The 21,540-nt window shown below is 43.8% G+C and overlaps 1 protein-coding gene across 2 annotated transcripts in view; it reads right to left on the bottom strand.

The window, feature by feature from the left end:
* Positions 1–1,053: 1,053 nt before the first annotated feature.
* ERCC5 (ERCC excision repair 5, endonuclease) overlaps positions 1,054–21,540 on the bottom strand; it is a 105,070-nt gene continuing 84,583 nt past the window's right edge. For both annotated transcript variants that reach the window (XM_077297055.1, XM_077297054.1), the window contains exons 14-16: positions 17,098–17,298; positions 16,161–16,245; positions 1,054–1,675 (exon numbers count right to left, since the gene is read on the bottom strand). In XM_077297055.1, coding sequence (XP_077153170.1) covers positions 1,130–1,675; positions 16,161–16,245; positions 17,098–17,298 — 832 coding nt within the window. In that variant the 3' untranslated portion in view covers positions 1,054–1,129. The remainder of the gene's footprint in view (positions 1,676–16,160; positions 16,246–17,097; positions 17,299–21,540) is intronic.

Here is a 21,540-nt window from a genome sequence, read left to right as displayed (position 1 = left end):
CAATCACTGGTATCTTGTAGCACAAGCACATTTTACCATCCATCTTTTGAGAAAACCCACACAAATGCAAACCCATACTCAGCTCTGAAGTATACCCATCAAGTTCTGGGTTACAATACTGTATCTAGCAGCTAAGATTGTACAGTTATTGAGAGACTAAGAGTTAAACCAGGTTCTCTTGAGCCAAGTAAAGCCTGCTACAGTTGAAATCTGTTAGGCACTGCGCCATTCTTGAGATGCAACCATTCTACGGCTCAAAGGCCACAAACCAAAAAAACTTACCACATTACCAGGAGCCTTTATAAGAACATATTAAAACATGCAGTCTATAGTCAAAGCGTGCAATAAAAGGGGACATAGGGAGCACTGTCATAAAAATATAAGAAATTTATAGATTGAAAAAGGGATATTTTTTTAAATTACTTCTAGAATAAACACAATGTTATATCCGTAAAGTAAATGCTGGATCTTTTTTCTTTTCCCTCGTATGTTTTATCTTACTAAGGGTTATGAAGCCTTGTTCGAGGTCCTCTGTATTTTAAGGCTGTGACATACACTAGATCTGCATTCATCTTAGCAACAGGAGCCCCCCTCCAAAAAAGACATTTGTAAGACTCTGCTGAATAGCCAATAATATGCATGCATTTTGCTCTAGAAGGCCATGGTGCATGGTTTACTTGAACTATATTTAACTTTTTTCCCAGCCAGAAACATAACTATATTAACCATATTAATCTTAAAATTCATATTTAGTATTTAGGCTGTAAATATTCCCAGATTTGGGGAAATTATTTCACCTGTTTTATTCCAAACAGATCTGCACAAGTTTGTGCTGGTTTTACTTTTGCTAAAACAATGGTGTAAGGACTTAAGGACGGTGACACCGTAAATACCAGTTACATTGATAAAAAAAAAGCACATGGACATAATACTTTAAACAAAAGTCCTGATGTTCCTATAATATATTAAAAAATTTACTAGTAGTATAAAATTCACTTAAAAAAAAAACAAAAAACGAATCAACGACTATTAAATGAATACAGACAAAATTAATTGATGCACAAAATTTAATATTAGAAAATATTGTATAAAAAAGGTAATAATGGGTCAAAGCTGTTTTTTGTCTTTGTTATTTCTTTTTTCTCCTGAGAATTGTCGGTGTTCTCCTATTGCACTTAAATACAGGCTTGGCTGCTACCATCACTACCTGGTCATCATCGTCACTTGAACTGCTAGTTTCCAGTGTTTCCGTTTTTACACTCGAGTCAACTTTGCTAGGTTTGCTTGGACTTACTTCCTTGCAAGGGTCTGTGCAACTCTTGAGTTTTTGTGTATCCCTGTCCAAGTCCTCACCAAGTGATTTTTCATCCTTAGAAGACAACGGTTTGGTCCCAAACCCAAGAAAGCCGCCATCCACATTCTCGGGAGCAGGACTATCCAATTTTGGCTCATTTTTCTTCTTCCCTTTCTGGGGGGTTCTACACTGCTTTGCATTTATCACATCCCTATGTGCATTCTCATTCTCCATCAGCATTGTAGCTTCTTCTACTTCTAGAGCTTCGCTGTCCTTTTCCTTTCTTTTCATACAGGTCACTGCTCTGCGCAGTCGCTGACTTTTCACTCCTTGAGCCTCATGTTTCTCCATCCGAAAAAATGAATCAATCCGGAGCTGGGTCTGTGAATAAAAAAGCCAGAAGCATAATTACAGAATTAGAACAAAAGCACCGACTAAACCAATTCAAAAAGTGTATTGTATTCTAACCCAATTCACAGAAAATACACGATTAAAACAGTCCTTTATTAATAATTAAAGCCTATAATGGCTAGATTCAACTTGTTTACTAAATCTTACATTATTTTTGTGAAGAACATACATTGGTGCGATTAAAAGGGGTCCAGGGAAGCCCAAGAGGAAATTTCCCTATAAAACATCTATCTGGCCCCGGAGGTTGGCACCCTAATAAAGTGCAAATGGCGTCCCCACTCAATGTCGGCTCACCCGGGTTTTCCCCACTAGGCCCTAAAAAAGAAATCAGCTACAATGGTATTTCTACTACAGAGAGACATGTGACATATCATAGATAGAGCAGTCATTTTGATACAACATCTAACAAATGCCCTGCAGACGATTCCTCCAATCAGTGCTCACTAATGCCAATGTCAACACGCCCTCGTATAGAACATCAGGCATATAAATGTAGCAGTAATATAGGTCTTTTGACAAAGTATGTAATAATCTGGTAATTTTAGGATAACACAACCAACATGTCAGCTAATTGTTCCTATCAAGCCATGCAACATCAGATTAAAAAGTACTGCTGTGACTAAATAGTCAAATACCGTCGTTAGTTAAATAAATGTATAGATCATATTGAACCTAAAAGAGGTTTATAAAACAATAAAATATAAATGTACAAAAAATGATTACCGGTAACTCATTTCAAACTATTGTTTCTATGAAACAGTAGAGTTTCATTGAAGGAAATACATGGCTGCAATCGTTCTGCCAGGCTCAGACAGCATGAATCGAGTGACCAGTTCTTTGAATTATATATTCAATGGATTACATAAATATATAAAAAGTTTTGTTCTCTACAACAGTCACAGAATAGTACAGTTGGAAGGGACCCCCTGGGTCATCTGGTCCAACCCCCTTAATGGTATTTAACAGGGAGAAATGCAAGATTCTACATCTGGGCAAGAAAAACAAAAATTACATCTACAGAATGGGTGGAATAGAATTAAGCAACAGCTCGTGTGAAAAAGAATTGGGTATACTAATAGATCACAGACTGCACAAGTATTACCAGTGTGAAGCAGCAAAAAAAAAAAAAGGCAAATACCGTTCTAGGATGTATTAAGAGAAGCATAAAGTCTAGGTTAAGTAATTATCCCCCTCTACACATCCTTTGTCAGGCCTCATCTGGAATACTGGGCACCACATTTAAAGATAAACAAACAAAAAAAAACAAGACATTGAAAAACGAACAAGTTCAGAGAAAAGCTACCAGGATTGTGAGCGGACTGCAAGGAACGATTAAAGGATCTGAAAAGGTTTAGCTTGCAAAAAAGAAGGGTGAGGAGACTTAATAGCGGTCTACAAATATCTGAAGGGCTGTCACAGAGTAGAGGGATCATCCTTATTTTCATTTGCACATGGAAACACAAGAATAAATGGAATGAAACTAAAAGGGAGAAGATACAGATTAGATATTAGAAAACAAAATATTTGACAAGGAGGGTGATCAATGAGTGGAACAGGCTGCCGCGAGAGGTGGAGAGTTCTCTTTCAATGGAAATTTTGAAAACAGAGGCTGGACTTCCCCTTGAGAAAACATCACGATTTAGCGGGCGAAACACGTTGGGGTTGTTTACTTACGGTGGTGTCTCTGCGACTTGGTAAGGTTACATATGCAACTATTAGTATATACACATTTTAGTGGCCTACTATGCCAAACTTGCATATATACCGTATATACTCGAGTCAATAAGCTTACCCAGTTCGGATCGGCTTATACTCGATTATCAGCCGGGTATGCATTGTCCCCTCATCCCTGTCCTGGTATGCGTGACCATCCCCCCCACCACCACCGCTGTCCTGGTATGCATGGTTCCCCCATAGCTGTCCTAGTATGCATGGCTTCCCCTCCGTAGCTGCCCTGGTATGTGTGGTTCCCCCCCCCCCCCCCGTAGCTGTCCTGGTATGAGTGCCCCCCCTGTAGCTGTCCTAGTATGCATGTTTCCCCCACCGTAGCAGTCTTGGTATGCGTGGCTCCCCCCCTCATAGCTGTCCTGGTATGCATGGCTCCCCCTATAGCTGTCCTAGTATGCGTGGTTCCCCCACCCCCCGTAGCAGTCCTTGCATGCGTGGCTCTCCCTTCCCCCGTCCTGTCCTGGTATGCGTGGCTCCCCGTCCTGTCCTGGTATGCATGCTTTCTATTACCAAAAAAAGAAAAGTAAAGAAAAATTTGACCAGCGATTTCTCATTTTTACAGCAAAATTTACAAAACCATTTTTTTTTTTTTTTTTTTTTTTAGGAAACACCTCACATTTGAAGTCAATTTGAGGGGTCTATATGGCTGAAAATATACAAAAGTGAAACCATTCTAAAAAACTGAACCCCTCAAGGTGCCCAAAACCACATTCAAGAAGTTTATTAACCCTTCAGGTGTTTCACAGCAGCGGAAGCAACATGGAAGGAAAAAATGAACATTTAACTTTTTAGTCACAAAAGCATTAAGCTACTTACCGGTAGCAGCATTTTTCGGAGGCCCATGACAGCACCATGAGAGAGGGGATCCCCCCTTCAGAAACAGGAAACCTACAGATCCAAAAGGGCGGCACCTCTCCCATGCATCAGTTGTATTTCAGAGCTTGAGAGGACTACCATGGTTAATGGCACAAATATATAACCAATATATGCAAAATATATAATTCTAACTAATTTTATTAACACACGTGAAACCTTTATAAAAGGGAGTGCAGCCGCCACATGAAAGGGAGGGAACTAAGGGTGCTGTCATGGGCCTCCGAAAAATGCTGCTACCGGTAAGTAGCTTAATGCTTTATTCGGACTCCCATGACAGCACCACAAGAGAATTACAGAGCTGTAAGCTACCCTAGGGAGGGACTATAGCCTGCAGTACCCTTAACCCGAAGGCGAGATCTGAGGAGCTCCCTAAGTCCAACCAATAGTGCTTAATAAAGGTGGAAGGAGATGCAGGGAACTAGTCTGATGGCCGTATGTGGAGTCGGGAAGGAATTTTTTTTTTTTTCCCCAATGTGGAGCTTACTCTTTGCCACATGTTTTTTTTTGCCTTCCTCTGGTCAACATGTTAGGGCATGTTAGGTTAGGCTACGGGTTGAACTAGATGGACTCAAAGTCCTCCTTCAACCTTAATAACTATGTAATTACTATGTAAAAACTATGACCATGTGGGTGCCTTACATATCTGGTTGATTGACATTCCAGATCTTTCTGCCCAGGACGATGCCAAGCCCCGCGTGGAATGCACCCTCAGATTCTGCGGAGCCGGACCCCCACCTGCTGTAAAAGCTAGAGAGATAGCCTCTCTATTCCACTTGGCTAGTGTGCATTTTGATACTCTAAGCCCTTTTCTAGAACCTTGGAAGGACAAAAATAATGCATTATCCTTTTTCCAAGGATTAGTAGCCGAGATATATTGTAGAAGGCATCTTCTAACGTCTAACGTATGAAGCTTCTCTTCTTTAGGGTTAGGGTACTGTCACACAGTGCCATTTTGATCGCTACGATGGCACGATCCGTGACGTCGCAGCGATCGTATGATTATCGCTCCAGCGTCGTAGACTGCGGTCACACGTTGCAATCACGGCGCTGGAGCGATGCCGAAGTCCCCGGGTAACCAGGGTAAACATCGGGTTACTAAGCGCAGGGCCGCGCTTAGTAACCCGATGTTTACCCTGGTTACCAGCGTAAACGTAAAAAAAACAAACAGTACATACTCACATTCCGGTGTCTGTCCCCCGGCGTCTCAGCTTCTCTGCACTGTGTAAGCACAGCGGCCGGAAAGCAGAGCGGTGACGTCAGACGTCACCGCTGTGCTCGCTTTCTGGCTGGCCGGCGCTCACAGTGCAGAGAAGCTGAGACGCCGGAGGACAGACACCGGAATGTAAGTATGTACGGTTTGTTTTTTTTACGTTTATGCTGGTAACCACGGTAAACATCGGGTTACTAAGCGCGGCCCTGTGCTTAGTTACCCGATGTTTACCCTGGTTACAAGCGAACACATCGCTGGATCGCTGTCACACACAACGATCCAGCGATGTCAGCGGGTGATCAAGCGACGAAAAAGTTCCAAACGATCTGCTACGACGTACGATTCTCAGCAGGGTCCCTGATCGCTGCTGCGTGTCAGACACTGCGATATCGTAACGATATCGCTAGAACGTCACGAATCGTACCGTCGTAGCGATCAAAATGGCACTGTGTGACAGTACCCTTAGAAGGGTTAGGGAGAAAAGAGGGTAGGATTATCTCGCAACCTGTGAAAGTGGGATAATACTTTGGGCAAGTAAGCTGGGTCCGGGCTTAGGACTACCCTGTCCTGCAAGAACTCTGTATAAGGGGGAAGTCTGGAAGGTGCCTGAATATCCCCTACTCTACGAGCAGATGTTATTGCTATCAAGAATACTGTTTTAAGGGATAGCATCTTAATCGAGGCTGACTCCAGGGTTCAATGGGGGCCTCTGTCAAAGCTGAAAGGACTAGGTTGAGATCCCACGGCATGCTTCTATTCTTGTGTATGGGCCTAGCTCTCCCAGCGAGCTTAATAAATCTAGAAATCCAACAGATGTTGGCAATATTACAGGAAAACAAGGCCCACAGGGCTGAGACCTGCACTTTTAGTGTACTCGTGGAAAGGCCTAATTCCAAACCCTTCTGAGAAATTCAAAGATCTGTCGTACCGGTACCCAGTCTTCAACACTAAACTCAGAAGAGGCTAGGAATCATTTCCAGGTTCTAATGTAGATCTTTGCTGTGATTTCTTTTCTACTTTTCAGAAGGGTGTCCACTAAATTCGGGGAGAAACCTCTATTTGTCAACAATGACCTTTCAGACTCCATGCCGTTAAATGAAGTCCCGTCACGTGTGGATGGTTGATCAGCCCCTGGCAGAGCAGAGCAGACCCTGGAAGTACCCAGGGATCGCATACCTACATAGTCTTGAGCCTTACGAACCAGGTGCTCCTGGGCCAAAATGGGACAATTAGTATGACCCTTGCTCGGTCTTCCCTGATTTTTCTCACCACTAGAGGTAACAGGGCTAATGGCGGGAATGCGTAGGCCTGGGAGAAGTCCCATTTTGTTAGGAATGCGTCCACTACCAGCGGATTCTCCTTGGGATTTAGAGAACAGAATTTCCTTACTTATCTGTTTCTCCTGTTGGCAAAGAGGTCTACCTCCGGTTGACCCCATTTGCGGACAATCTGGTTGAAGATGTCCCTGTTCAAAGACCACTCTCCCTGTTTTAGGGTATTGCAGCTTAGAAAGTCCTTTCCTCGGATATGAAGCGCTGTCAAAGATTGAAAATGTCTTTCGGCTGTTTGAAATAGGCGATCTGCTACTTGCATCAGAGCCTCTGAATGTGTTCCACCTTGGTGGTTGACATAGGCTACCGCCACTTGGTTGCCCGAAAGAATCTTGACATGGTGATTTTGTAGATATACGAGGAGCTTTTAACTGATAATTTCTATTGCCAACGACTCCCTCTGGTTGGACGAGGATCCCACCCGGGAGTCCTATTGTCATTGGACCACGATGTCAACCATATGGGCCCCCCACCCCGAGGAGCTAGCATCCGTGGTTATTACACGGTCATGTGGGTTACCCAGGGAACTCCTGAAGATAAGATGTCCTTGTCCACCCATCACCTAAGAGATGTGATGTTTAACAAGCTCAATGATATTTGGCTCTGCAGGGACCCCCCTAAGTCTCTATCATTAACTAAGACATCTTTCTGTAGGGGTCTAGTGTGATACTGAGCCCACCTGAAGGCTGGGATACATGACGTCAGGGACCCTAATAGGGACCTGGCCTGCCTGAGGGTTATTCAACTTGTCTGGATGTAGACAGCATTGTTGGGCTTCAGAATCTAACAGTAGGGCTAGAAATTTCTGGATCTTTAAAGGCTGCAATCGGGATTTTTCATAATTTATTATCCAGCCTAAATGCTTCTATCCTGGCCCTAGGTTTTTCTATTTGTGACAGGCAATGATCCACTGAATTACCCACTATCAGGAAATCATGTAAGTAAGGGACAATAAGAATATTCGACTCCCGCAGATGAGCCATGACTTCAACTAATTTTGTGAATACCCGAGGGGCAGCCGATAAACCGAAGGGAAGCACCGTAAACTGAAAATGGCGGACTACCCCCTCATGGACACCGATTTGTATGGATAGGTACTTGATAGTACGCGTCTTTCAAATCTATGACCGCCGTGAAACAATTTTCAACCAACATCTTTATTGATGAACTGATTGATTCCATCTTAAAGGTTCGATTGATTAGAAATTTAGGGAATGAAAATTAATAATGGTTCTAAATGATCTATCAGGTTTCTGAATGAGAAACATAGGAGAGTAGAATTCTCTACCACTCTCAGATTCCGGAACCTCTACTAGAACACTTTAAAGGCATAAATCCAAAACCTCTGTTTCCAATGCCATTTGTTCAAGAGGGGAAGAGTGCAAGGGAGTTAATTTAAAGCTATTCCGCGGAATAAAACTGAACTCAAGCTTGAGTCCATTAGCTATTATTCCGCACCCAGTCACTATTTGTGATCTCTAACCATGCTAAAAGGAATGACGACAATCTTCCCCCACGGAAATTGCTAGTCATTTCTTGGGCTTCTTACGCTCTCCTGAAGAGCGACTAAACAAAGCCCGTACCCCCATCTGAAACGGTGTCTAGTGGGTGATGATGTGCGTCTTCTTCCCTGAAAAAAACCTCCTTCTATTGAAAGGACGTCGGTAGGACGTAGAAGATAAATTTGGGAACTTTCTTATCCCCTGCCTTATCCAGCAACTCATCCGGGCTGGATCAAATAGATACTCCCTTTTGCACAGGATAGTACAGAGCTTTGATCTTGTTTGGATGTCCCCCGGCCAACATTTCAGCCACAAGGCTCTGCGGGCCGTGTTGGAAAGTCCTGCTGTTCTGGCCGCCATCCTAATAGAGTCAATCGGGCATTCATTAGGAAAGCTGCAGCTTCCTGAATCACTGGCAGGGCAGGCCACCTAGAATTGTATCTCTAGATCTCTAGTAGCCCCTTCTTTTAGCTGGGACTCTAATTGGTCCAGCCAGACCATTATGGATGTGGCCGTACAAGTTGCTGCTACCGCTGGTCTTAGGGAACTGGCCATCTCCCAGGGTCCCTTAAGGAAGGTCTCTGCCTTCCTGTCTAGGGGATCTTTAAAGGGACCCCATGTCTTCAAAAGGTAGAGAGGTCCTTTTTGATGCTTTGGCTACCGCCGCATCTAACTTAGGGGCTTTGTTCCAGGTACTGACTGCCGGATCCTCGTAAGGGTATCTACGTTTAAGAGCCAGTGGTAAAGAGCCCCTCTTCTCTAGCTCTTTCCATTCCCGGCAAAGTTAGCTCCTGGATCTTTTCATTTAAAGGGAAAGACCATCGCCTCCTCCAGCCCACTAAACATGGTCACCTGCATGGATAGCTGTAATGGGGTTCCGCTATGCCCATCGTACCCCTGACCGTTTCCCAGTTTATCTACTCGGTCTAGGGCAAGCAAAAACGAGCAGAGTCTTTGTATCTTGAGCCCTTTACTTGAGACAGGGACTTCAGCGGTTCCTTTACTTCTGCCCTGACTATATCTTTCAGGCTTGCAGTAATATTAGGAGACTCTTCTGCTCCCTGGCGGAGGACAGTAAAAGCAACATAGTCTATCTAGGCGTAATGCCACTCCACCCCTTCCCCTTCCTGAGACCTCACCGTCTGCTGGATACCGGGGGTACATTAATTTTTCGGGCACGAATCTGGTAAGTGGACTCCACAGAGGGCGTATTTCTTGTGCTTAGCCTTATCTGTGCACCTCTTCCCCTATATAAAAAATATAAGGGGGACCGCGTCACTGAGTGAACATTCACGTAGATCACTTACCAGTGCCTGTAGCAAATAGGTGCCAGAATGAGGGGGGGAGGGGGGGGGGGGGGGGGGAGAATCAGAGTCGAAGCTCCTGACTCCTGCCTGGAGGAGCTCTTACGACTGGACTGTTCACTCCGTCTGTCACTTTCGCACATCTTCCAGCAGCTGAGGCTGCTGCTCATGATCACTCTCCATTGTGCACAGAAAAGGAGACCAGAAGCCTGGGTCCTTCCCTGGAGCCTGCTTACATCCCCTCCTCCGGTCAGCAGATTAGCCTCGCCGTCCTCCACTTGGCTCTCCGCCCCTACAAGTGCACCGACCGGCCTGAGGGACATGTGCAAGTGTCCGGCGTCCCTATTCCGGTGGGCGCCGCCATCTTGGATTTACCACGCATGCGCAGCAACCTCGGTGACCCAGAAGCGCATGCTGGCTCTGCCTCAGACGTCACCACGGCCCATCGACGCTTTGCGTCTAGAGCAGCGCGGGACGCCTGGCTTGCCAGTGGCGCCCCGGACAGCGCCCACCATCACGCCCCGGCTCTGCACACATCACCTCTGGCACCAGTGCACCACTGGAGCAGAAGAACCTGGGGAATACTTACCCGGCGCTGGCTTCTATGGAGACTGACATCCTCCGGACTCCGCTCCCTGCTGCGAACGCCACCGCCGTGCAGACCTGCCAGGACCACCGTGGCGTCTCCAGGAACTCCGCCCAGATCGAGGTAGGAGACCCCCAGCTACCTGAACCGGCCGGCCTGGGATCCATGAGACTTCATCTGTAGGATCCCGTCCCATTAGGAACAGGAAACCAACTGATGCATGGGAGAGGTGCCACCCTTTTGTATCTGTAGGTTTCCTGTTCCTGAAGGGCGGATCCCCTCTCTCGTGGTGCTGTCATGGGAGTCCGAATAAAATGATCTTTTCGCAACAATTTTTTATTTTACCAAGGGTAAAAGGAGAAACTGGACCCCGAAAGTTGTGGTCCAATTTGTCCTGTGTACGCTGATACCCCATATGTGGGGGGGAACCACTGTTTGGGCGCACAACAGGGCTCAGAAGGGAAGGAGCGCCATTTGACTTTTTGAATGAAAAGTTGGCTCCAATCTTTAGCGGACACCATGTCACGTTTGGAGAGCCCCTGTGTGCCTAAAGATTGGAGCTCCCCCACAAGTGACCCCATTTTGGAAACTAGACCCCCCAAGGAACTTATATAGATGTGTGATGAGCACTTTAAACCCCCAGGTGCTTCACAAATTGATCCGTAAATATGAAAAAGTACTTTTTTTTTTCCTTCACAAAAAAAGTTCTTTTAGCCTCAATTTTTTCATTTTCACATGGGCAACAGGATAAAATGGATCCTAAAATTTGTTGGGCAAATTCTTCTGAGTGCACCGATACCTCACATGTGGGGGTAAACCACTGTTTGGGCACACGGCAAGGCTCGGAAGGGAAGGAGAGCCATTTGACTTTTTGAATGAAAAATTAGTTCCAATTGTTAGCGGACACCATGTCGCGTTTGGAGAGCCCCAGTGTGCCTAAACATTGGAACTCCCCCACAAGTGACCCCATTTTGGATACTAGACCCCCAAAGGAACCTATCTAGATGTGTGATGAGCACTTTGAACCCCAAAGTGCTTCACAGAAATTTATAACGCAGAGACGTGAAAATAAAAAATCATTTTTCTTTCCTCAAAAATGATTTTTTAGCCCGCAATTTTTTATTTTCACAAGGGTGACAGGAGAAATTGGACCCCAAAAGTTGTTGTCCAGTTTGTCCTGAGTATGCTGGTGCCCCATATGTGGGGGTAAACCAATGTTTGGGCACACGTCGGGGTTCGGAAGGGAGGGAGCACCATTTGACTTTTTGAACGCAAGATTGGCTGGAATCAATAGTGGCGCCATGTCGCGTTTGGAGACCCGCTGATGTACCTAAACAGTGGAAACCCCTCAATTCTAACTCCAACACTAACCCCAACACACCCTTAACCCTAATCACAACCCTAACCCCAACCCACCCCTAACCCTAATCCCAACCATAACCCAAACCACAAGCCAAACCCTAACCCCAACACACCCCTAACCCTAATCTTAACCCTAATTCCAACCCTAACCCTAAGGCTATGTGCCCACGTTACGGATTTGTGTGCGGCGTTTTCAGCACAGTTTTTGAAAAATCCAGTGTTTCAAATTCCAGTGTTTTTTTGTGCGGATTTCACCAGCGGATTCCTATACAGGAACAGGTGTAAAACGCTGCAGAATCCGCACAAAGAATTGACATGCTGTGGAAAATACCGAGAGGTATTTTCCACACCATGGGCACAGCGGATTTGCTTTTCCATAGGTTTACATGGTACTGTAAACGTGATGGTAAACTGCTATGAATCCGCACACAGCCTAATTCTAACCCTGACCCTAATTGAAACCCTAACCCTAGTTCTAACCCTAACCCTAGTTCTAACCCTAACCCTAGTGGAAAAATAAAAATATTTTCTTTATTTTATTATATTTCCTACCTATGGGGGTGATAAAGGGGGGGGGGGGGGGGGTTTATTTACTATTTTATTTATTTTGATCACTGTGATATGATCTATCACAGTGATCAAAATGTATGAACGAATCTGCCAGCCATTTTGGAAGATGGCGGTGCCCATGCAGAAGACGGACGGACAACGGAGGTCGGTAAGTATGAGGGGGTGGGATCAGAGCACGGGGGGGGGGGGGGGGGGGGAGCGGACAGGAGGACGGAGGGGAGCAGGGGACAGGATGGAGGATGGAAGGGAGGAGATCGGTGGCGGATTGTGGTCTCCAGCCATGGCCGATGATATTGCAGCATCGGTCATGGCTGGATTGTAATATTTCACCAATTTTCATTGGTGAAATATTACGATTGCTCTGATTGAAAGTGAAATGTCATTTTCAACAGCCAATCAGAGCAATACCACCCCCCCTGTCCCTGCAGGTCGGGTGAAATTACAGTTAACCCTTTCACCCGATCGGGACGCGATCCTGCCATGACGCCACATAGGCGTCACAGGTCGAATTGGCACCGACTTTCATGACGCCTACGTGGCGTCACAGGTTGGAAAGGGGTTAAGGTAATGAATATTCCCTCCACACCTATGAAAGTGGACACGCGTGCATATTCATTACCTTAATGAGCAGTGCCATGTGATCGCTCAGCACAGGAAGAGCTTCTGAAAACCAGAAACAATGAGATGCTGCGAGGGCGTTGGGACTAACGAGATACTGTGAGGGCACGCTGGAGGGTGAGTAGGATGTCTTCTGGAAGCCGGCAGCTGCGAGTGTCACAGTGCACGCTATAAGAGAAATTAATATTAATTTCTCTTTAGCAGCGGCACAGGCTTTAGCCACAGCTGCCGGCTCCTTCCTCTGTGACCCACTGCTCCCCCTCGGTTTTCTGGGACAATTGACTCGTGTATAAGTTGAGGGGGGGCGTTTTATAGCACAAAAAATGTGCTGAAAAACTTGGCTTATACACGAGTATATACGGTAACATTTTTATTCCACATTCGTGTTTGTACCTCTGAAGGGATAGTATTGATTCTTTTTGATATGGGACATTTATGTAGTGTTTTCCCTATTTGAGGCAGTATCCAATTAAAGGGATACAAACTTACATAGCAGACCTTACCATAAAGATTTTTCTGAACTGTATCTGAACTTTCTGTAATTATACATTTCTGCAGAGAACCACTACTGTGTGTCCTTATTTTGCACTTGTTTGTGTGTGATTAGTACGTAACATTTTAGGTGCTAATAAAGTATTTTTGTACATTTTTAAACACTCCTGTGCTCCTCCTATTTTATAATGCTTATTTTGGAGTGTTTTTTTTTCTGTGGCTGAGTGTATAGTGCTCTGTCCACATATTACCATGAGTCTGGGTCTTCTGGTATTAGAGGCTGGATATCGGTCTTAAGTATTTATGTGATCTAGACTGTATGATGCTCTTAATATATCTTAAAATGTTTTTTTTTTTTTTTTTTTTGCTGCTGCACACTGTTGACTCATGTGCAGTCTGTGATTAGTGCACCCAAGTCTTTCACATGTGCTGTTGCTTAGCCCTAATCCTCCCAATTTGTATATGCTTTTTTCATTTTTCTTCTCTAGTATTAGATATCCCTCCTAACTTTGTGTCATCAGTAAATTTAATCAGTTAACCATCAAATACTTCATCTAAATCATTGATAAAGAACAACGCAGGGACAAGAGCAGAGCCTTGTGGTATCCTACTTGAGACATTCTTCAAAATGGATGCGCAGCCATTTATGACCACTCTTTGGGTCCGATCAGTAAGCCAGTTATGAATCCACCTAACAGTTGCCCTTCTATGCTTGGTAATTTTTTCAATAAGGACAGAATGACATTGTCAAATGCTTTGCTCAAGTCAAGATATACTATAACCACTGCGTTTCCCTGTTACACAGTAAGCTGCCAATTGGCAGCGATACTTGTGGGGGTTTATACAGCAATTATTTAGTATCCACTCCCTGTAATGTTTTCAGCACACTTATTACTGTTTAGATGTCAAATTACTAAATGGTGCAATTGTCTGAATTATTGGATAGGTCATTTTTCTCCTTTGTATCTATCTATATCTATATATAGATATAGATAGCATCGTGATTACTCGCTAATCCCGCCCCCTGCACAGTAGCTCCGCCCCCACCACATCACCACACAATCCTGCCCCCCACCCCATTACCACACACAATCCCGCCCACCACATATAATACCGCCCCCCACCACATCACTACACATTTTCCCGCCCCCTCACCACACATAATCCCGCCCCCCACACATAATCCCGCCCCCACATTACCACAGATAATCCCGCCCCCCACCCCATTACCACACATAATCCCACCCCCAACACATCATCACACTATTGTTATTAACTTCATTTTAAGTTAATTTACCACCTGCGTAAGCGCTATTGAATGTTGTCATTATTTACTTTAGTTTAATCACCAGCAGTGTTAATTAGATAGCAATGAGTGTGCCGAGTGTTAGCTGGCTGGAAACATCTAGTTAGCATATATTAACTGTAGCCCCATTTAGTTTAAAACAGCCACTGTTTTCAGGCCTAGTTTATTGCGCTATTTAGGGCATGGTCACTTACTAGGTATGGATATATTTAATATTCAGGCCCCATTATGCTTTTATGTATATTTAAAAGGTTTTTATTTTTGTTCGTCTTTTGAAGTGATAACATATAGCTAATTTACTCTATTTGGGATGTTCGGTGTATTTATAGGAATACTAGATGTGGCCCGATTCTAACGCATCGGGTATTTATGTATGTATGTATGCATGTATATAGCAGCCACATAGTATATAGCACAGGCCACGTAGTATATAGGAGTACTACGTGGCCTGTGCTATATACTATGTGGCTGCTATATACATACATACATACATATTGTAGAATACCTGATGCGTTAATACAGGCCACGCAGTAAATAACAGTGGCCACGTAGTATATAACACAGTCCACGCAGTATATAGCAGCCACGCAGTATATACAGGCTATGTAGTATATAACACTGGCCACGTAATATATAACACAGCCCACGTAATATATAGCACAGCCCACATAGTATCTAACACTGGCCATGAAAGTAAATAGTCCCATAAAGCTTCATATGATACACGACTACTCCGCACAGCTGGGGCCACCATACACATAGATCAAAACGCCCGGGCCCGGCCACTCACCGTGTAATTAAAATAAAAAATAGTTATATACTCACCCACCGGGGTCCAGCGAAGCTGTGCCGATGCGCGCGCAGCTGCCGCCATCTTTCATTCCCAGGATGCATTGCGAAATTACCCAGATGACTTAGCGGTCTCGCGAGACCGCTAAGTCTTCTGGGTAATTTCGCATTGCATCTCTGCGAACGGAAGCAGGCAGCAGGCGCAAGCGCATCGTCTGACGACGGAAGGTGAGAATAGCAGGTTTTTTGTTTTTTATTATGTTTAATATTAGATCTTTTTACTATTGATGCTGCATTGGCCTGACTGTGCCCGTCGCTGATTGCTCGTGGCAGCCAGGACAGGCAGCTGGCGAGACAAATCAGCGACGCGGGATTTCCATGACAGACAGACAGACAGAAGCACCCCTTAGAGATATATATATATATATATATATATATATATATATATCTCTGTTGTGTGTTAAGGATAGGTCATCAATATCACATAGGTGGACGTCTGACCCAAGATTACAAACAACCCCCACCTCCTCAAAAAAAAAACAAAAAACACAGCAACACTCTTGCCTATTGGCGGTGTATGACATTGGACCCCAGCCTTATTTAGTTATATGGGAATGAGTAGCAATACCCGATACAGCCTATTCAGAGGTGCAGAGTTTCTAGGAAAAACAAGAAAAAACAAACAAAAAAAAAAGAAGAGGAAAATAATTCAAAAGATCCATTATATTAAATGCACACATCTACGCTTAAAGAATACGTTTTCGAGTAAATAGGGACTTACCTGCTGTGAATTTAACTGTTTCATCACTGGCAGTAAAACTTCATCAGTCTTGGATCGATACCAGCCAAAGCGGCTCTCACAAAATGTATTTGGAGTTAAGAAAATTGGTTTAATTGTAAATACTACAGTTTACAATTAATGCTTTATCTATGTAAACAAGGATGCAAGCAATAATAATAACAAAAATTAAAAGGAGTTGTCAAGGAAAAAACAAAACAAAAAGGGATACTGCTCCTTTCCACTGGTTGTGCTTTTGACTTTTCAATTCAGTCCCAATAATTTCAATAGATTAGATAGGTAGCGATACCAGACTAAACCCATAGACAGATGAGAGAGAAAAGCTGCAAAAAGTGTTTGTAATCACACATAGCTCTGCTCTAGTCTACTCCGTAGATTCAGTGAAACCAGAGAGCATGGCTGTGTGTCATGACATGTCTCAAAATGAAAAGGCCTGCTGTGACCTTTTCTGGTAGAGTGTTTTTTGTTCCCCTGCATGATTATGGCCTATCAGAAGCAGGGGGTGTCATGTAGGACTAGGGAGCGTCATGTAGGACTAGGGAGCGTCATGTAGGACTAGGGAGCATCATGTAGGACTAGGGAGCATCATGTAGGACTAGGGAGCATGCCCCTAGAGTCCAATTTATGCCAACGCTCTCTTGGTCTCAGCTTCTACAGTTAAGATCCTAATCTATGCTAATACTTCTGTAATAAAGATGAAAAATAAAAACAGTACATTTTAGTCAGCTCGGCAGCCACCAATCCAGGATGTTTACAGTTTAAAATGCTCAAACTGGTGAAAGGTCCTCTTTATTAATGAAACCATATGTTCCGAAAAACTGCAACATACATAAAAATGTGAGAATACAAGTTTATTTGAAAGACTTCTAAACTGTTATTCTGGATGATTCTATACAAATTGTAACTATGTAAAGGATATTCCCGGATTTCATCTAGATCTGGCCTTCCCCAGGCAAAAGCTCCTTTGGAATCATCTACCACAGGCTTCAAATATGCATCAGCTACAGCAGGGTTAGGAAATGCAGTATGTAGCTCCAGATTACGTAATTTCTTCTTCACTTTGGTATCGTTAGGATTAACGCTGATCTTCTTATTCTTTTGGGCTTCTGCCCACCAATCCCTGCAAAGAAATTTGGTTAAAAGGGACTGCTTTATTACTGATGCTCTATCCTATTCTTAGGATAGGTGAGCAATATCATACTGGTGGTGGTGCTGAGGGTCGTTCCCCCAATCTGAGGTTACGAACTCTGGTGGTGGCAAGGTGTAAACTGTGCATGGAGCGGGACAGAAAGCTCAGTACACAGTCTAGTGGCCACTCTTGCGTACTGCAGGTCAGCTTCTATACAAACCTGGTATTTTTAAACCTCAAGAGTTGACAGCTCCTTGAATGAGTCCCATTACATAAACTTGTTTTTACAGAACGAGAATGCCAGACACTGTAAATGGATACCCCCCACATAATTTCAGGTTCAAAACCTTTGCAAGTTTCTACCGCCAAATTAGTCTCTGCAACTCCAAGTGCCTTTCAAAGTCACCTCTCCAAATCAAATACTTGTAATTAAGAAGCTTCAACATCTGCAATAGCGTTACAGTCTTTAAGAAGATCTGAGCAGAGGAAGGTTGGGGCTTCAGTTATAATGAATGGACAAGGAAAGAATGCTTTGAACACTTAATAGTATAATGCACCATAATTGTCTCTAAACATTAAAAACCTATTTTGTCATATGGCTTCAAAGATTAGATTACACGAGTGTATATTGCTTGTACATAAAATAAAACCCAATAGAACTTTAAAAGGGGAACTGGTCATAAGATCACACTGCCTAAACATTATAGAAGAACTCCAAACTATATATTTTTAAATTAAATCTGTGTATATGGGCATGTAGTGTTGTGTAAGTGTATTAATATACTCAGCTACTGCTGCTTTCTCCAGGGTCTTGCAGTTTTATGACCGACCCACCAGCAGACGCTGAAGAATCCGGACAGTGTGCTGCAGGTATTCATAAGTTTGCCATCACACAGTCTGCAGACTTTCGTGTGTTAAACCTGGACAACCCATTAAAAGACATGTCCTCAGAGTCCCCTTACATTAAAAAGAGGTTGTCCACTATAGCATTGACGACCTATCCTTAGGATAGTTCATGAACATCTGATCCATCAGGGTCCAACACCTGGAACCCCCGCCGATCAGCTGCTCTCGGTGTCTTCTGATCGTACCCTGTGGCGGCCACTTCACATCCACCTCCTATTCAAGTTAATAGGAGACAGCCACTATCAGAAGACTGCCAGCTCTGCAAGTGAGAAGACGTTCTGGCTGGTGGGCACTACGGACACTGAGATCAGCTGATCAGTGGGGGTGCCGCGTGTAGGACTGACCGATCAGACACGGATGACCTATCCTCTAACAAAGAATGTAACAAAGTAGTATGTATAATTTGATCTCCATTTTGCAGAAGCTTAGAGCTCCTTGAAACCATAAGACAATACCTTTCAGGGGTCTCAAACGAGGCTGAGTATATGGGCCGTACCTGGAAAAATGTGAACTTGAAGGGCCACATTCTTTCCAGGATGAGATTATATTTTTAGTGATACAATATTGTTTTTTCTATACGCCTTTTCCAAATTTTTTGGCTTGTTTTTTAATTTTATCCTTTTAAATAGCATTCATCTTATGAGTTATGGTACAGTTTTATTGCTTTGGTCATTACGGATGCAGCGATAATAATCATGCACTTTGTTTACTTTAGTTTATATTTAAAACAGCATTTTGAGTGTACAGTTTTATTGTTTACTTTATTTTGGCATTTTATTGGCTACATACAGTAATTTTGTCTTACAATTAGCACCATGAAGTAAATCTGACCAACATCTTATAGTAGTATCCCCATCTTGTAGTAAAGTCCTCATCCTGGTCAGCATCTTGTAGTAATGTCACCATCCTTATCCTCAACTTGCAGTACTGTCCTGTAATAAGCTATGGCCTGGATATACCGAGCCGTTGCCAACTCTTGGGGATTATAAACAGAAATCAGCTAGAAGAGTGTATCCCAATTGGTTAAAACATAACTTTTACTTAGAATATTAAAATAGAACAAACCATAACAAACAAATAAAGTGCTCACGCCGAAAACTGTGCTCAAGATAAAAAACTGGTTTGATCTCACCAATTATGGACAGAGGATCCCCAGATGGATGAATCGGGTGATCCTAGGGAGGGTCCAAGCAGTAGAATAATGAAAGGGGACAGGGACCTATTCCCCTGTCGTGCCCCAGCACAAAACTCCTGTCCTTACAAGGACAGGCCCAAGTATGCTCTACTATGGACACCCCCCACCAAATGTAATTGACGCCTCCCTACGCGTTTCTTCACCAATAATGGAGATTCATCAGGGGAGATTTTTTCATGGCCAAGCAGGCCTGGACATCAGTTCAAAAGTCCGTAAATAAAGTCCACTCAAGCATCCAAAAATACGGAGTATACGCAGTGGCTGTATAGCATCCTGGAGATGGGTGATATCATATGGCACTCCACCCTGGTAAGTGAGTCAGCGCAGAGTGGTATATGCTATCCCTTTTTATATGTGGCGAATTAGAAAATCCCTCCCCACCAAGCGGGTATGTACCAACCAGTACCTACCCCCATCCGGTTCTGGTAATACTGCTTACCGGGTCCTTTTGCGCTCCATTACTGGAACGCACGCTGTCTGCCCATGTGTTCAGTGGTCGCCGGCCTCCTCCCAGTGCATATCGCGCAACCGGAAGTGCCGACGCCATATTGGATACCTCATTTCCGGTACGCCGGTGCCGTTATGCGTTCCAAGCATGAAACGCAAGCGGCTGCTAACAACCTGGCGCAACAGGATGGCATAATCGTATACATGAAACTCAGCTGATCTGAAGCGCTCCGGACACATGGCACTAGTATAATTTATACAGGCACATTCTCCGTATGTAAACACTTCGCTTAAGACTCAAGAACAATAGGCTATCATATGCAAAAACAGGTGATTGTCATTCAGACTAAGTCCACCCCATACAGCTGGGTAACAGATAAATAAACTACAAAAGTAAAACAATAGTCCATTTGCGGAAACTGGAAGTGTCCAGACCACATGATCTACTATAAATATATTCCTTATTATATAGAGAAGTGTCCACATATAACAAGAGGCACATATAGAATAGTATTCGTATGCCTAGTATAGGAAAAGTCGGTAACCTAGACATCATCACCACAACAAACGGTGTGCTGCTCGAATACCACTCGATGTACGGGAATGTGCAAACATAAGAAGAAGAAGCACAGACCCCCTCTATAATACTACAGGGTGGATGATAAAAAGTATCACCATGATAGCGCTATACAGAGACAGGCGTAGATATATGAAAGATGCTGCATAGAAAGGACAAGGGGATATAAGATGGGAAAATTTGAGAGATAGCCACTTAATAAACTTCAATGCCACATAGATATCAGATATATATAGTTTGTTCAAAATAAATTAAAGTACCCCTAATCTCTGGAAAGTAACACGTGTACAGACAAGGTCCTAATCTACCGAGACCAGAGATATAGTAGAAACAAGGGGACAATAAGCAGAGTAATAGCCCTGCATATAAATATGCAAATGTTTTGTTTATTATAGCTGGTTCTATGGACTGGAGGTCCAGACACTATCAAAGAACACCCCCTAAAGGGAAAAAGGAGAAAAAGAAAAAGAAACCAAAGTATCTTAAGCAAAGAGAGGGGAGAGTCTCAGATAGGGAACGGATTTTTTTGTATGTATATATACAGGACACACGGGTGCATGAGCACCACTGGAGGTGGTTATGGAGTACCGATGGCTAAAGGAAACAGCTGAAGTTCAGTTGTTCATTGAGTCCCTGGGGGTGACCGGTGTCCAACATAAAAATCCACCTAGTTTCCCTTTGTAGTAGGACTTTATCAAAATCACCTCCTCTGGAAGATGGAGACACCTTGTCAATCCCCATGAAACTCATGACACCCACATTGCCCCCATGATTCGTGGCAACATGTCTGGCAATGGGGGTATCTCTCTCATTACGGATATCCCCCAAATGTTCTCCCACTCGTCTTCTGAATTCTCTGACAGTTTTGCCAATATACGTAATACCGCAAGTACACACTGCCCTATATACCACCCCTTTTGATTTGCAATTGATAAATTCTTTGATGGTATATGTTTTTTGCGTATGGGTGTCATAAAACTCCTTACCCACCCGTATTGACTCGCACGCAACACATCCTCCACATCTGTAGCACCCCCTCGGCCTCTGTGGTAACCAAGTTGTTTTAATGGGTGCAGTCAGGTGACTATGCACTAGTCGATCTCCCAGG

This window comes from Ranitomeya variabilis, chromosome 3, assembly GCF_051348905.1.
Source record: "Ranitomeya variabilis isolate aRanVar5 chromosome 3, aRanVar5.hap1, whole genome shotgun sequence".
Taxonomy (NCBI): Eukaryota; Metazoa; Chordata; class Amphibia; order Anura; family Dendrobatidae; genus Ranitomeya; species Ranitomeya variabilis.
This window is presented reverse-complemented; position numbering and strand designations above follow the sequence as displayed.